The sequence below is a fragment of the Apium graveolens genome, chromosome 10 (genome assembly GCF_009905375.1).
Source record: "Apium graveolens cultivar Ventura chromosome 10, ASM990537v1, whole genome shotgun sequence".
In the NCBI taxonomy this organism is placed as follows: Eukaryota; Viridiplantae; Streptophyta; class Magnoliopsida; order Apiales; family Apiaceae; genus Apium; species Apium graveolens.
In genome coordinates this window covers 228,522,035-228,537,954 of record NC_133656.1, presented here as the reverse complement: position 1 = coordinate 228,537,954, position 15,920 = coordinate 228,522,035, and the positions used below count along the sequence as shown (strand labels likewise).

At 34.8% G+C, this 15,920-nt stretch overlaps 2 protein-coding genes across 2 annotated transcripts; both read right to left on the bottom strand.

The window, feature by feature from the left end:
* Positions 1-5,434: 5,434 nt before the first annotated feature.
* LOC141691935 (uncharacterized) lies at positions 5,435-6,010 on the bottom strand. Its single transcript, XM_074496684.1, has one exon. The coding sequence runs from the start codon at positions 6,008-6,010 to the stop codon at positions 5,435-5,437; it is 576 nt and encodes a 191-aa protein (XP_074352785.1).
* A 6,425-nt stretch (positions 6,011-12,435) lies between these two features.
* LOC141690245 (protein TRANSPARENT TESTA GLABRA 1) lies at positions 12,436-13,825 on the bottom strand. Its single transcript, XM_074494945.1, has one exon. The coding sequence runs from the start codon at positions 13,577-13,579 to the stop codon at positions 12,563-12,565; it is 1,017 nt and encodes a 338-aa protein (XP_074351046.1). The 5' UTR covers positions 13,580-13,825; the 3' UTR covers positions 12,436-12,562.
* Between the last annotated feature and the right edge of the window lie 2,095 nt (positions 13,826-15,920).

Here is a 15,920-nt window from a genome sequence, read left to right as displayed (position 1 = left end):
CCCTAAATTAGGACACAGGATCGTTTGGCTCATAGGATTGTATCAGTTTGAAATGAGAAATCGAATTAGAATAGTATGGGTTTAAGAAATAATTTCTGATATCACGTGTTTCGTTCGGTGCTGAAATGAATAACTTTTGTTAATATATAATTTAACATACTTTAAAAATAAATTTGTTAAGTTAATAATGTATTTTAAAATATTTGTAAGCTTAAAATATTTACTAATGATACCCACCCCTTCCAGTTAACAAAACTCATTCCAAATGGATACGAGGTATGGATTTAACAATTTAAAATTCTCGGACCAAACATTTGGTATAAGTTCAAATCATTTCATACGCATACCTCATTTCAAAATTTGCTGAACCAAACACATCCCTAATGATTCATAAATAACCCCATATATAAAATCCATCATGTATGGTACTCGGTGTAGGCACTAAAACACCATACAAGGCACCAATTCTGTTACGAGTACTTTGGATATACTCCTCCGTCCCAATTTATCTGTCGTGTTTGACTTTTTATGGTCAAATTGACTCAACTTTGACTGTAAATTAAATATCAATCTTTCATTATTTTGAAAAATTGAAGAATACATATTAAAGTAGATTACGTGTACTTTCTAATGATATAATTTTTATAATTTTTTTCGATTATATAATATATGAAATTTTCAGTCAAAACTTGGTCAATTTGACCGCAAAAAGTCAAATAGGACAGATAAATTGGGACGGACGGAGTAGTTCAATTTAAAAAATAATTATTAACAAACTTTTATATCTGTCTCATTTAAATGAGGTGGATTTTAACTACAAGGGTTATTATTCGAATTAAGTTGGGCATGAACTATTTATTATATTGCAAGAACATTTTCACTATTTTATATATTTTGTATTCGAAACTTGTTTATTTGTGATCCGAGACTATTTAATTAGCTAGTACATTTTCTAAGATATTTACTTAATGAATCCAAACAATAAAAAAAATCTCCCGCCTGACCAATTCCATATCCGCTACTACTGGTAACTCCAGCCGGCAGTAGTTTTCAAAGGAAATTAGCACAATTGCATCCAATGTTGTTTTAATAATTACTGTTTTTACTGCAAAGTTTAGATGGAGTCTACTACCCCAACTCAAACATTATACAATCCCATCACAGATGTATTAATTTTACCTAAACAAAACAATGAGAAAAATGTAACTTCTAATATTGATAAACCCCACACTGTGACACCGTGTAAACATTTTGAACTCAAACATTATAAACTGCAGATAAAATACTAAAGGCTATTGCCTGGGCTTTTGACATTCATTTTTTAAGAGTTAAAGAGTCAGTTTCAATGCTCATTATTAATATTAAGGCTAAATGGGTAAATTCATCACTGTACTTTTTGAAAACTTTCACTTAGGTTATTTACCCAAAAAAACTTTCAGTCAAACACTTGTACTACATATACATTTTAATTGAGTTTCTCTCGTTACTTCCGTTAAAAAAAGTAACAGAATGCTTATGTGGAAGAGTGACATGACATGAACTACCTGTTATCCTACTTCTTAAATAACTCACCCATCCCCCAACCCATCCCTTATTTCATTCTTAGAAGATGCAGCCCTTCATTCTTCCCCCTTCCATGTCTAACTCAAAAAACTCATCTTCTTCAGTTAGGAACCCTTATGGTAATAGTTCTAATATATTCTATACTAGAGAAAAAACAACTCTGAGTTTGAATATCTTGGTGTGAGGTGTAAATGCGATTTCCCAGCACCATGTCAAGAAGCGTGGAAAGAGGGCACACTATATCTTGGAAGGCGATTATTTGGGTGTTCACAATACAAGGTAACATTGAGTTTTTTTTAAAAAATTAAAACTTTTGAGATTGTTGAATGTGATGATTTTTCTGTTTTATTGGTAGAATCCGTTGGTGTTTTTGTGTATGATTACAGTATGATTTTAGTATGTAAAGTGCAGAACACCATATAGAACTATATCTCTTGTATTACTTATCTAATTTCTGATTAATACAATACTCTTTAAATACATATTTCTCCATGAATTATCAGGAGAATATCAACCAACATACATGTATCTAAAACAAATACATTATCAGGTTTTATGAATATAGTGCAGCCTTCCAGAACATTCCTTAGAACACAAAGAGTTAAGTTTATCTAACATATTGCTCCCTTAAACTAACTCATTTCGGTCTTTCATTCCCATCAACCTCTTGTACGTATCAAACAAATTTCTGGACAACGGTTTAGTAAGCACATCCGCGATCTGATCACGACTAACAACATGACGTAAATGCACATTCTTCTCCTTCACATGCTCACGGATAAAATGAAATCTAACATCAATGTGTTTACTCCTTTCATGATGTATTGGGTTTTTTGCAAGCTCTATTGCTGACTTATTATCAACTCGAACTTCAGTAGACTTTTGCTGCGGAAGACTCAATTCACTAAGAAGCCTTCTTAACCAAATAGCATGATAAACACAGCAAGAAGCCGTCACGTACTCTGCCTCGCACGTTGATAATGAAACTATAAGCTGCTTCTTATAAAAACCATGTAAACGCTGGTTCTCCCATAAAAAACATATATCCAGTATTACTTTTACGATCATCCACATCTCCACACCAATCACTATCCGAGTATCCCAGTAGCTTGTAGTCTGCAGTACTTGAATAAAACAATCCCAGTGACTTTGTTCCTTTAATATATCTCAGAATCCTTTTAATTGCTTTCCAATATGATTGTTTTGGATCTTCCATAAATCTGCTTACAATACCAACACTATATGCAATGTCAGGCCTAGTGCAGGTAAGATACCTCAAGCTTCCAACCGACCTCTGATATAAATTTTCTTCTACTGACTTTCCTCCCTCAAATTTAGAAAGTTTTGTGCCCGTTTCCATAGGTGTTCCAACTGGATTACAATGTTCCATCTTGAATTTCTTCAAAATACTATTAGCATAAGCCTCCTGTAATATAAAAATACCGGACTTATCTTGCTTCACTTCAATTCCGAGAAAAAATCTCAACAAACCCAAATCTGTCATCTCGAATTCCTGTGTCATCTCTTGTTTAAATTCTTTGATAATATTTTCATTGTTTCCCATAAAAATTAAATCATCCACGTAGAGTGCAACGAGTAGAAAATTACCTTGCCTTTCTTTGACGTACAAAGCAGATTCATAAGGACACTGCACAAATCCATTCTTCTTGAAATAGGCATCAATACGAGTGTTCCATGCTCGTGGTGCCTGTTTTAAACCGTAAAGCACTTTATATAATCTTAACACCTTTCCTTCGTTTCCCGCCTTTACATATCTAGGTGGCTGGCTCACGTACACTACCTCTTCGAGCGTTCCATTTAAAAAAGCTGACTTTACGTCCATTTGGTAAATAGGCCACTTATATTGAGCTGTTTGTGAGATCGGAAGTCGTATTGTTTCCATAGTTGATTCCGGCTTTTTGACGGTAGCCCTTAGCAACTAACCGCGCCTTGTATCTTTCTATTTCTCCCTGTACATTCATTTTTTTCTTATAAACCCATTTAACATCAATTGGCTTACAATTTTCTGGGGGTTCAACAAGTTCCCAAGTTTTGTTCTTTTCAATAGCTTTAATTTCTTCATCCATCGCAGCCTGCCACTTCTTGTTTTGCACAGCTTCTCCAAAATCTATGATTTCTGCATCAGCCACCAAACATATAAAGTGCACCTCACCATGTTCATATATGTCTTGTAAGCCTCGTGTTCTAGGATTCTTGGGCTCATCCTCGTCTGATTCTGCTTCTTCGGGTGTATCAAAGCTTGTTGGTAAAATTTTTGAAATTGGTGCTGCTTCTTCTGGTGTTTTATTCCAGTCCCATGCATCATCCTCTTGTATCTTCACATCTCTACTAACAAACACCTTCATAGCAGCTGGATCAAAAATCCTGTAAGCTTTTGTTTTATCATCATATCCAATAAAAATAAATTTTCTGCTCTTGTCGTCCAGCTTTGTTCTTTTCTGATCCGGTACATGAAAATATGCAGCACTTCCAAAGACTTTTAAATGTGATACAGTAGGTTTCTTTCCACTCTACAATTCCTGAGGTGTTTTATCTCCCAAATTTGAGTGTACACACCGATTTTGAATATAAACTGCACACTGAACAGCTTCAGCGCAGAGTTCCTTTGGCAGTTCTTTGCTCTTCAACATTGATCTTACCATGACTAAGATTGTTCGATTTTTCCTTTCGGCCACACCGTTCTGCTGTGGTGAATATGGGGATGTCAAGAACCTTCTAATGCCCTGTTCTTCACAATATTCAGTGAATTCATTTGATGTATATTCTCCGCCTCTATCCGAACGCACCTTTGATATGCATTCACGTCTTCTTTTCAACCAAAACTTTAAATTTCTTGAATGCTTTTAATGCCTCATATTTCTCATTTAAAAAATAAACCCATGTTCTTCGAGAGTAGTCATCAATAAATGTAAGAAAATACCTCTTGGAGCTGAATGATTTAGGTGTGATAGGACCACAAATGTCCGTATGCACCAATTCGAGAGGCTCTGTAGCACGATATATTGCCTTATTCTGGAAGAAGTTTCTTGTTTGCTTTCCCAATACACATTCTTCACAAAAACTTCCTGAAAAATCCATGCTTGGAATCCCATGAACTATTCTTTTGTTTGACATCTCTTTTAGACCACCATAGTGTAGGTGTCCGAGTCTCATGTGCCACAAAGTTGCTTTGTCCTCCATCTTCACTTGCATACAAGTTTCATGTATATTTCTCAAATTTAATTTGAACATCTGATTTTGTGTCATTTCCACACGAGCAATTACTCTTCCATTTTTGTCCTTCAAAAACATAACTTTATCCTCCAAGAAAATTGAGTATCCTTTTTCCAGTAGTTGTCTGAGGCTAAGAATATTATTTTTCATCTCCGGAACATAATAAACATCTTCAATTTTTCCTTGTCTGCCTTCTTTCCTGGAAAAACAAATTTCACCTCTTCCTTTGACTTCAACCTTTGATGCATCACCAAAAAACACAAATCTAGAATTTATTTCTCTTAAATCAGTAAAGAGACATTTGAGCCCACTCATGTGGTTGCTGGCACCACTGTCAAGGTACCAAATTCCATCTTCTTCTTGAATCATCTCTTTGTTGGCCATTAACAAAACTCCATCTTGTTGTTCTCCTATTTCAGCTATGTTTGCCTTCTCTTCAACCCTTTTGTTAAACCAGTAATCCTTTATAAAATGTCCAAGTTTTCCACAATTGTAACATTCATTTGATCTGGAACCTCTGCCTGGAGTCATTCTGCCACATCTGCCATGGCTACTTCGTTGTCCACGCCAGTTTTGTTGATTTACCTGCTCTCTTCCTTCAAATCTATTGCTTACATATCCTCGTCCTCTGTCTCGATTAAAACTTTGATTTGCGTCCACGACATCTTCCTCTAGTATTTTGTGAGTACAACAACTTTTCTTTATCTTCAACAGAAGCATTAGTTTTTAACACCTGAGAATCCACTTCTTCCTTCTTCAATAATCTTTCTGAATATGCTTGTAATGATCCCATGAGTTGATCAGTGGTCATGGTTTCCGTATCATTTGATTCTTCAATGGATATGCCAACAAGTTGCAATTTTGTATTCAACGATCTTAATATCTTTTCATTGACACGAGATTCTATTAACTTTTCTCCATAATTCTTCATTTGATTTATGGTAGAAGAGACTCTTGTAAAATAATCTGGAACCGATTCTGTTTCTTTCATATGTAATGATTCAAATTCACCACGTAGGGTTTGTAATCGTACCTTTTTAACTTTGTCAACTCCTTTGAAATTGTTCTGCAAAATCTCCCAGGCTTCCTTTGATTTTGTTGTTGATGCCACCTTTTCAAACATGTCTGCATCTAAGCCCATGTGTATAATTGATAAATCTTGTTGATCTTGTTTCCGTATCTTTGCTAGAGCATTTTTCTGAGCCTGATTCATAGCTCCTTCGTTCTCCGGTTCCTCGTATCCTTTGTCAACAATATCCTATGCCTCCTGTGACCCCAGTAGTGCTTTCATGCGTATACTCCACTGTCCATAATTTTCTTTGGTAAGTTTTGGAACAACAAAAGAGTTATTCATGGTGTAGGCTCTGATACCAATCTGTTGGTGTTTTTGTGTATGATTACAGTATGATTTTAGTATGTAAAGTGCAGAACACCATATAGAACTATATCTCTTATATTACTTATCTAGTTTCTGATTAATACAATACTCTTTAAATATATATTTCTCCATGAATTATCAAGAGAATATCAACCAACATACATGTATCTAAAACAAATACATTATCAGGTTCTATGAATATAGTGCAGCCTTCCAGAACATTCCTTAGAACACAAAGAGTTAAGTTTATCCAACAGAATCCTAGTAAGAAATGTAATTTTTTCGTTTGGGTTGATCCACCCTACTCAGAAAGGGCTAGAGAGGTGATCAATGTTTTAAAGTCGAAAATGCAGAAGAAGGAAGATGCTTTGAACAATGTTGGAGTTGATGTCAATTTTTGTGAAAGAAAAATGCTTGTGTTACATGAAGAAGTGAGCAAACTTCATCGCAAAAATGAGGAGGCAGAAGAGTTGTTAAAGAAATTGATGAGAGCAAATTATATTTTGAAGAAGTTGTTGGCAGTTTAATATTTGTATTTATGTTTTGGTTAGTGATATAGGATGATTGTAGTTGTAGTTTTATTAGTGTAGTTGGAGTAGTTGGTTGTTGAAGCAGCAGTTTGTTGGTTGTACTGGTGATATTAAATGCAAGTGAATACAATATTTTGGTTTATTTTGATTGTTTTAGTTTGTGAAAGTTAAAAGAAAGAAAGGGTGATTTCTGTCATTGCATAACATGAAAGATTCCTTACAAGATCATAAATCCAACACCAAAAGACAGCTATGGTTCCCCACTTAGATCTTACAAAAGTAATAAAATAGGTTCCTTGACCATAGAAAAGACATAAGCTAAGTTCATAGAAGCTTACAAAAGCACTTAAACTAAGCATGACTGTCACTGAGTTTAAACTTAAACTTAGACATGATTTTGATAAAAACAAATACTACTTCTTCCTTGGGGCTTTGAATGATTTGACTGGACCCTTGCTTTTCTTCCCCTTTCTCACTCTTGTTGTTCCTGGCATGTCTGCATCTGGAGTGCCACTAGTTCCACCATTGTAAACCAAATCAGGTGTAGGCATCTGCAATAATAAGATAGTAAACATTAGTAATGCACTAATAAATTACAAAACTTGATAGAAAACTTTAAGATCTTACAAAAATAAGCCGGTTGACTTGAGTGCTTGGAGTAGCATCTTCAAGTGTGCTTTGAGTTGACTGTGCAAGCCTCTGGCTTCTCCTTGGTGTGTTAGGTTGTTGACTTGAAAACATTTCTTCATTTCTCATTGCCTCCTCCATAAGCTCATCTTCCCCTGTTTCTTTTTCAATGTCATGCCTCTCCATCTCACTTGCAATTTCTTCTTCTTCTTGAGTTTTCTTCTTCTTTTTCCCTCTCTGTTTCTTTGTTGAAGGGGTCCTCTGAGTTTCTTCAGGGCATTTGGTGATGTTATGTCCTGGTTTCTTACAATTACTGCAGTGCATCACCCTGCCTTGTCTACTTAGCTTGCTTAACTTACTATTCCCACCCTTGTTAACTGATCATTCCCAACCTTCTCTGCCTTTTAAGCCTTCTTCTCAATGTCTTCATTCTTGGAGGTGGCATAATAGTATCTCCATCAACCTCTTCCCATAGTATCTTCATGCCTCCACTTTATGTCCTTTTTCAGCTGTAGAGGGGTTAAAAGGCTCATTTACCCTTTCCCATAATGCCTCCACTTCAAATTCTTCACTCTCATCTGCACACTCATTCTCTTCACTCCAGTCACTACCCAATTTATTAAAGTCCACTTCAACAACTTTTTCTTTACCTCTAAATACTCTCTTCCTAGCAGTCAGTTTAGTCTTCCTCTTAGAAACTCCAATGTCTTCCTCAACTTCATTTTCAGCATTAACTCCACTATTTTCCTCACCTTCATTTCCTGCATTCACTCCACTACTTTTCTCAGCTTCATTCTCTGCATTCACTCCATTGCTTTCATCACCTTCATTCTCCTCATCCACATTGTAGTCACCTTCCATGTTACTACCCTCATCTTCCACAACTGGTGGTGTCGCCTTGGACCATGAATGAAACACATGTATTTTACACACTCCAGTACTATTTGACATAGCTATATTTACCAACTCTAATACATCACTATCACGTAACAACATTTTAAAACCAAGGTCAGGAGTAACCCCATCTTTGGCATAATATAGCTTATCATCATCTTTTACTCCATCATTCACCATCTCCCTAATCTTCTTCATAGACAATTCTTTAACTTCGATTCCTTTAAAACACTTTAACTTAGGTCCAACATATTGATATTCCAGGAAAGTCATAAAATGACCACCATAATATATTACTAGATCTTGAGACCTGTAAAACACATGCATATCGATTTAGGGTTCATAATTATAGTACCAATTAGGTAACGAGTACAAATTAGGGTTTCAGAATTGTAACAACTACCAATTTAGGATTTAACCTATATATCACAATAAGATCGAAACTTACATATATAAATCACATATATATACATGGGGTAAATATGAGCATAAGATCGAAGCTTGCATGATTACTAGGTTGCCTTCAATCTTTTATCACATCTGTCGTCCGCTTCGATCGATCGATCGCCCCCTTTCTCCAGTCGTATGTGTTGGTTTAGATGTAAGTAATAATAAACCCTTGATTTTCTTTAGTAAATCGGGTTAATTTGATGTGGGTGGTTAATTAGGAACGGGTCGGGTGATTACATCTGGCATAGATGTGGCACTGAAGTGGCACCGACGTGGTTAAAATTAACGACACACCGTGAAAGTCAATGACGATTTAACGGACGTGAAAATAAATTGAAATCAAGTATTACGATTGACAATATTATATGAAATTATTACGTGACTGAAAGTTTTTTTGGGTTGGTGACCCAAGTGAAAGTTTTCGAAAAGTACAATGACAAATTTGCCCATTTAACCTTAATATTAATCATGCAAGTGATCAGTAAAGGCAGTCTATAGCTGAAAACACTAACGCCCGTATAAAACTGGACTAATTTATGCAGCTGCGCAACCCATAACTTCCTTACTCGCATGTGCTTTATATTTCATAACATTCCAAGATAATAATCAAATATATGAACAGAAATTTCCTACTCATCCAGGGGAATGCAAGTTAATATATTTACCAAGAATTTCTATTGCATACTTGCATTTTCTAGAAATGAAAAAGCTAAAGTATTTATCTAAATGTGGATTAACAAAAAAAAACATGTGAAACAATGATATCTGTATCCTCTGCCATCATAAGAACCTTCCTGTTATCCAGTTTTCATTCAAAAACTTGCCATATATCATCATATATGATATGGGTTAAATATCAAAGTGGTCCCTCAACCGAAGGTCATATATCAGTTTAATCATCAAACTTAACGGGGTATCATTTGGATCACTAAAGTAATAATAAATATCAAACAGATACCTCAAAATATGTGCTCGAGAATTAAAATTTATTTTATGGAGTTCTAAACATTTTTTTTAAATTTTATTACAACCAAATGAAAAGTTATGAATTCATAGTATTTTAGATAATTTTTTGAGATTTTTAAATTTTATCTACTAATTATTTTTGTTTAAATAAAACAAATGACTACAAAATTAAAAATAAATAGTAGATAAATTTTAAAAAATCTTATTATATTATAGAAAATACTAGAATTCATACATTTTCATTTGGTTGTAATAGGATTCAAGAAAAATATATAGAACTCCATAAAATAAATTTTAATTCTCGAATACATATTTTGAGGTATACGTATGATATTTATTATGACTTTAGTGACAAATGATACCCCGTTAACTTTGATGATTAAACTGATATATGGAGTTCAGTTGAATGACCACTATGATATTTAACCCTATATGATATTCTCACCATATAAGAGACTCATATATGCTCTGGCATAAAAAAAGAAGTAAGAAGACAATCAGAAACATCAATAGATGACATTCATATCTCAAAGACTCATCCTGATTCCATGTACAAATTAAATAGTCACTACAAATACAATTGTTCTAAACACCTGTTGTGCCTGAATAAGATCCTGCCTGTCATCCAGTTCTCACTTAAGTGTTTTCTTGAATGCAAAAAGGTAGGGTGTCTAGGGCTATAAAGTAGACCAACAAATTCATCCTGCCATTATAGCCTACTGGATTCTCCTCTTCCTCTGGTAAAACGAGGTCAAAGGTTCAAGCCTCAATGGATATTGAAAAAATGAGTGTGTGTTCGTGTGAGTATTTAATTTCTTGTAATTGACAATTACCAAAAAACAAATTGGTAGTAGGTGCACTTGTACAGAACAGGAGCTTAATACCATATTCATGATTTATTATACTGACTACTGATTACCATTGTAATTTGTAGTGGAGCTTGCGGCCTGAAAATTCTAACAAAGTTCTATAATATGCAGAACCTGTCAAAAAGAAGACTAGATAGTGCATAAAGAATACTGGAGGAAGACAACGTGAAAAGAAATAAGTAATAGGGGAATCCAAGTTACACTTAAGGGCTCATATTGACCAGTCCCACGAAACCGGACTCACCATTAATCAAGAATAACTAGCTAAACTTGGGGATATTAAAAAGTAAACTAAACTGTACATTGATCAATAATTATCGAACTATAACAGCAAAAAAAAAAGCTTATATAATATACCTAGCATTAAGAATTAGTTGCTATAAATTTAAGAGCTAGATAGAGCTGTTAAAAAGTAATTTGAGAGAATGGATCATGACAAGTGACCTCACATCCAGAATGTCCTCTACGGATCTGTGAAGACATGCAACTGCAATACACAGATATCTCAATGTTCACAACCAGTCAACCATGTGAAGACTCCTTAAGAAAATTTCAGTGTGTGACAGCATAATATAATTAAAAGGTTTTTCCTTATCAAAAATGCCAGTGGCCAGTCAATGCACTAGTGTTACACCAGAAATCCATAACCAGCGTGATTCTGTGTTTTTATAAATTACAAGCACACCTACAGCAGGAACTTGTGAGTTCCCCAACACTAAGGCAAGCTCTAGAAGGATTTAGCTCTTTGCAGTTCATTCACATTTTTAAGACAAACAAATTATAGAAACCTTAAAACATTGACAACAAAAAATATAAATGTATAACATTTAGAAGACCAAGTAACATGACCTAGTTCATGTCAACTGAACATACCATTTTGCACCAAAGTCTATATGCCTGAGACTTGTATACAAAGAGAGATATAGTCATACTAGACGTAAAACACAAATTTAGTCATTCCAAAATTCAAAGGAAGACTGTTGTCTGTAGAAGCATATCCTAAGATATTTTACAGTTTGCTTCTGACCTAATGCCTTAAATCCTAAATAAGAGTTAAAAGAGAGCATCTGGAGTTACAAAATCGATGTTGATGGCCAGTTTTTTATGGTCATGCCTACCCAATGACCTTATGTTTATTTAGTATGCGATATTCAAAGATTTTGCTAATGGCTAATCAAGAAAGCAAACTTTCCTGCTTAAGACTAACGAGCAACAACTCCAATCAGATTTAACTGATTACCCAAATTACAGGATGCTAGTAATGAGATTTTGAAATTTTAATTAATGCTGCACCTGCACAATCATTTAAAGTGGCAACTGACAACAGACTTCCCTCCTTACATATCTTTTACGTATAATATTTTGATAAGAGATTTTAAAATTGGGATCCATCTGAGACCACCTGAGATAGTACATATTTATCTGCTGTAAACTTGTCAGCTTGTTAGATTTCAAAAACACAAGAGCTCTCTAGAGAAGATCTATAGCTCTGTATGGCGCGCGCACGCACAAACACACACATATATGTCAATGACCATGAGCTGACCAACAGATGAAGTATACGTAGATTTACAGGTGAATGTAATTACACTCAGCAGACATATCGTTCATAAATTCAAATATAATTTATCAACCTAAGACAAGTGTTTCAATGCAACAAAAGCTGTAAGAAGTCAAACAGAGACAACACATGTAGTATATAAATTAACACGAGACAAACAGCTGACAAGTTCATGGTCATATATCAATGACCGTGAACTGACCAACAGATGAATAGTATACGTAGATTTACAGGTGAATGTAATTAGTAATTACGCTAAGATGAATAGTATATGTAGATTTACAGGTGAATGTAATTACGCTAAGATGAATAGTATATGTAGATTTACATGTGATGTAAATGTAATTACGCTAAGAAAACATATAGCTTATAAATTCATATATAATTTAACAACCTGAGACAAATGTTTCAATGCAACACAAGCTGTAACAAATCAAACAGAGACAACACATGTAGTACATAAATTAATATGAGACAAATCAGAATGTACTTAAACTTTCAACAGCTGCAACTTGTTGGCAAAGGCAATAGCAATCCAATCAGGCTTAGCAGCTGACCACTGAAGCTGATTAATCTCGGAGCTAGCACTAAACATCGACATCGGATCAATCCCACTAGGTCCAGCAACCGTAGGCAACTCCCAAATAAGCGCTTGTCCATCATCCCCACCCGAACAAATATGCCTACAACTCAACGGAGCCCAACCAATCGCATTCACACTCCCCCTGTGCCTCTCCAATTCCGCTACTGGCATTGTAGGCGATCGAATATCCAAAATCACAACCTTATTACTATCCATCAAAATCGTAGCCATATACCTCAAATCCTGTTTATTCCAAGCTAACCTAAGTAAAGGAGTATCCGGATGAGGACTCTCGTAAATAATCGTAGAATGCTCCTTATCCCTCAAATCAAAAATCCTTACCGATCCATCGGCACTAACCGACGCAAACACTCCCGCCTCCCCCCAAGCAATGTCATGAACCTCCTTATCATGAGCAATCAACTGCGTCTCGACAACGCCTCGTTCCACATCCCAAATAGTACAAGTAGTATCAATACTAGAAGTCCCAATTCTCCGAGGCTCAACCTCATTCCAATCAAAAGACGTCAACGGAGCACAAAACTCACTACTCTTACTATTATTAAGCAACGAAATCGGCTCAATTGAATTATCCTTAACTTCCCAAAGACGAAGAAAATCGCCGGAAGAAGCTAAAATATCATTAGTTTTGCCGGAAGCTAACGGATTAGGATGAAACATGAGTTTAGTAGGCGGATAAGGATGATCGAAAGAGAGATTAGGGTTTCGATTGAGAGTTAGGGTTTGTTCGTCGAAGGAAACGACGTCGACTCGATTAGTGAATTCTTCGAGAAAACTACCGAGAGCGATGCGATTGTGAGGAGATGAGGAGATTGACATGGCGTAGAGAGTGTGGGGAGAGTCGTAGGTGACGAGTGTTTCGGATCGGAGGTGAGCATCTCGTTGTTGTGTTGAGTTGTCCATTTGGGGGAAGAAGTGTGTGTGTTTGTGTGTGTATTTGTAATGTGGGTGGATTAGAACGTGGAGTTGAATTTGAAAATTGTGGCACCAACCATTTTTGACGAGACTGACAGACGGGTTGTTTGAGATGGTCGTCGGTCGGTTGCTACTGGCTCCTACTCGTCCTCCACTTTTATTGACTGCCTACCCGGTATGAAAATGAGACTTTAATATAGTTTTAATTCTAATTCCCGGTAACCTAGTCGGAATCACGTGATCTTATATGTGTTTTATAGACGCGAAGAAACGAGCATGAGTGCGTTGTAATTTTAGCCTCAAATGAAATCAAAATTATTAGTAATCTAGTATTCCGTTTATACATACGATTTTACTTTGGTACGCCATGAACACAGATTAACTTACTCGTCATTTTTTTAAAAAAAAATGATTTGATCATGAACACATACTAAGACTTTACTCTTAAATTTTTAAATGAAAGAAATTAAGTGATCAAAAGATAAAATACTTTCATCTATTTTTGAATGGAAATTTTTGAAAGGAATATTTGTCAAACTTGCATCACCATTTATTTCAATTCACTTTTATTCCTTTTACAAACACCGTGTACAATTAGAAAAATTGAAACTATTTTACCTATTCTTCACTTGCTTTTCTTTTTTAAAAAAGAAAATCGGAGTGTAAGATATTATGTTACATTTTCTACTTGATCTTTATCTTATTAATAATGATGATCTCGTGCACAAAAATCTGTACCGGTAAAATAATAAAAATAAGACAACTCATAAAAATTATATAAAATTTAGAGTTTAGAGTGTGCTCACTTATATACCCGAACTACTATTATGGAAGAGCGAGAGTAAGCCATAAATCATTTTTAACATTTATAACTTTAATATTTTATATAAAATTTTAATAGATATTTTTCATTAGAAAGAAAATAAGATGGAGTGAACAACGAAATAAAATATGATAATATGAGATTGATGGAATTAGAATCATTACCTTTCTTTTTGTTTTCTGATTCAGTTTTTCTCCTAAAGACAGATTGCATGGAAAGAAAATCCTACCAGCCTGCTAAGAATGGGCTATCTCAATACAATCTAAATTAAAATAAATGACAAAGTTATACTATAATCAACAGGTAACGAACTGTTTGGGCCCGTAAGGAAAAAAATACTGGGCCTCTGATGTAAACTGTATTTAAAAACCCTCAAGACATTTTCAAAAAAAAAACCCTCAAGACATTTTTTTTTCCAAGAAATTACTAATAGATTGAAACGATTGAAATAAACTTTAAACTATCAAATACATGTGATACACATATTCCCAAAGTTTAATTGTTTGTCTAGAAACATTTGAAACAATTACAGTATATAAAGCTTGCAACGTTTTCAATAAAATAAAAGGATTACAATTTTTTTTTATTTAGTTTAATTTTTCTGAAAACAAAAGTTATTAAATTTAAATAAACTCCGTTTTAGAAGCTTGTAGAACGGCTATCGGTATAGCTTCCGTCAGAAAGCTAGCTTACAAGGCCAGTAGCTGACAAGGCCAGGCATCTTATTGCGTGTGAATACCTTATTTGCTTAAAAATAACACGATTTTTGAATTCTTTTTTGCAAAGTGTGGGGAAGACGATCTTGAGCCTTTAATGTTTTGATGCGATAGGGCTCTTTGTTTCAATAAAATAAAATAAAAAATCTCAATTTATATACAAAAAAATTACCATTTTGACCGACTTCATTATTTTAAAAAAAATGTGTTATTTTTTCAACAATAAATCTAGTATGTTGTACATTAGGCTTACGCAAAAATGCACAAAAAAATCCGATTCCGAAAAGTCCGTCCGATTTGAAAAAATTTTAGTAAAAATCCGATCTGAAAAAGTCTGGCCCGATCCGATCCGTCCCGCAAGCATTAACAGGCCACATATTTTTCGTAAAAATTTGGCCCCGCTCGATCCGGTAAAAGCCCGGATTTAAACACAATCCGGATTTAGGCACGACCCGGATAAAAGTCCGGCCCGATCCGATCCGTCCCGCGAGCATTAACAGGCCACATATTTTTCGTAAAAATTTGACCCCGCTCGATCCGGTAAAAGCCCGGATTTAAACACAATCCGGATTTAGGCACGATCCGAATAAAAGTCCGGCCCGACCCGATCGGGCATGTTAAAAGCCCACGTTTTAATAAATATTTGAATTGAATATTAGAAAAATTATGTCTTATCCAAATTTTTATAATTGAATATAATTTCGAATAAAAACCTTAAATTTCTAATAAACTCTTTAGTGAATTGATAGTGATACATCTTTTACTTATACGTGAATACCTTTTGTTAATA

Coding starts and splice junctions, on each gene's coding strand:
- LOC141691935 (XM_074496684.1), bottom strand. CDS start 6,010: ATGAATCAGGCTCAGAAAAATGCTCTAGCAAAGATACGGAAACAAGAT.
- LOC141690245 (XM_074494945.1), bottom strand. CDS start 13,579: ATGGACAACTCAACACAACAACGAGATGCTCACCTCCGATCCGAAACA.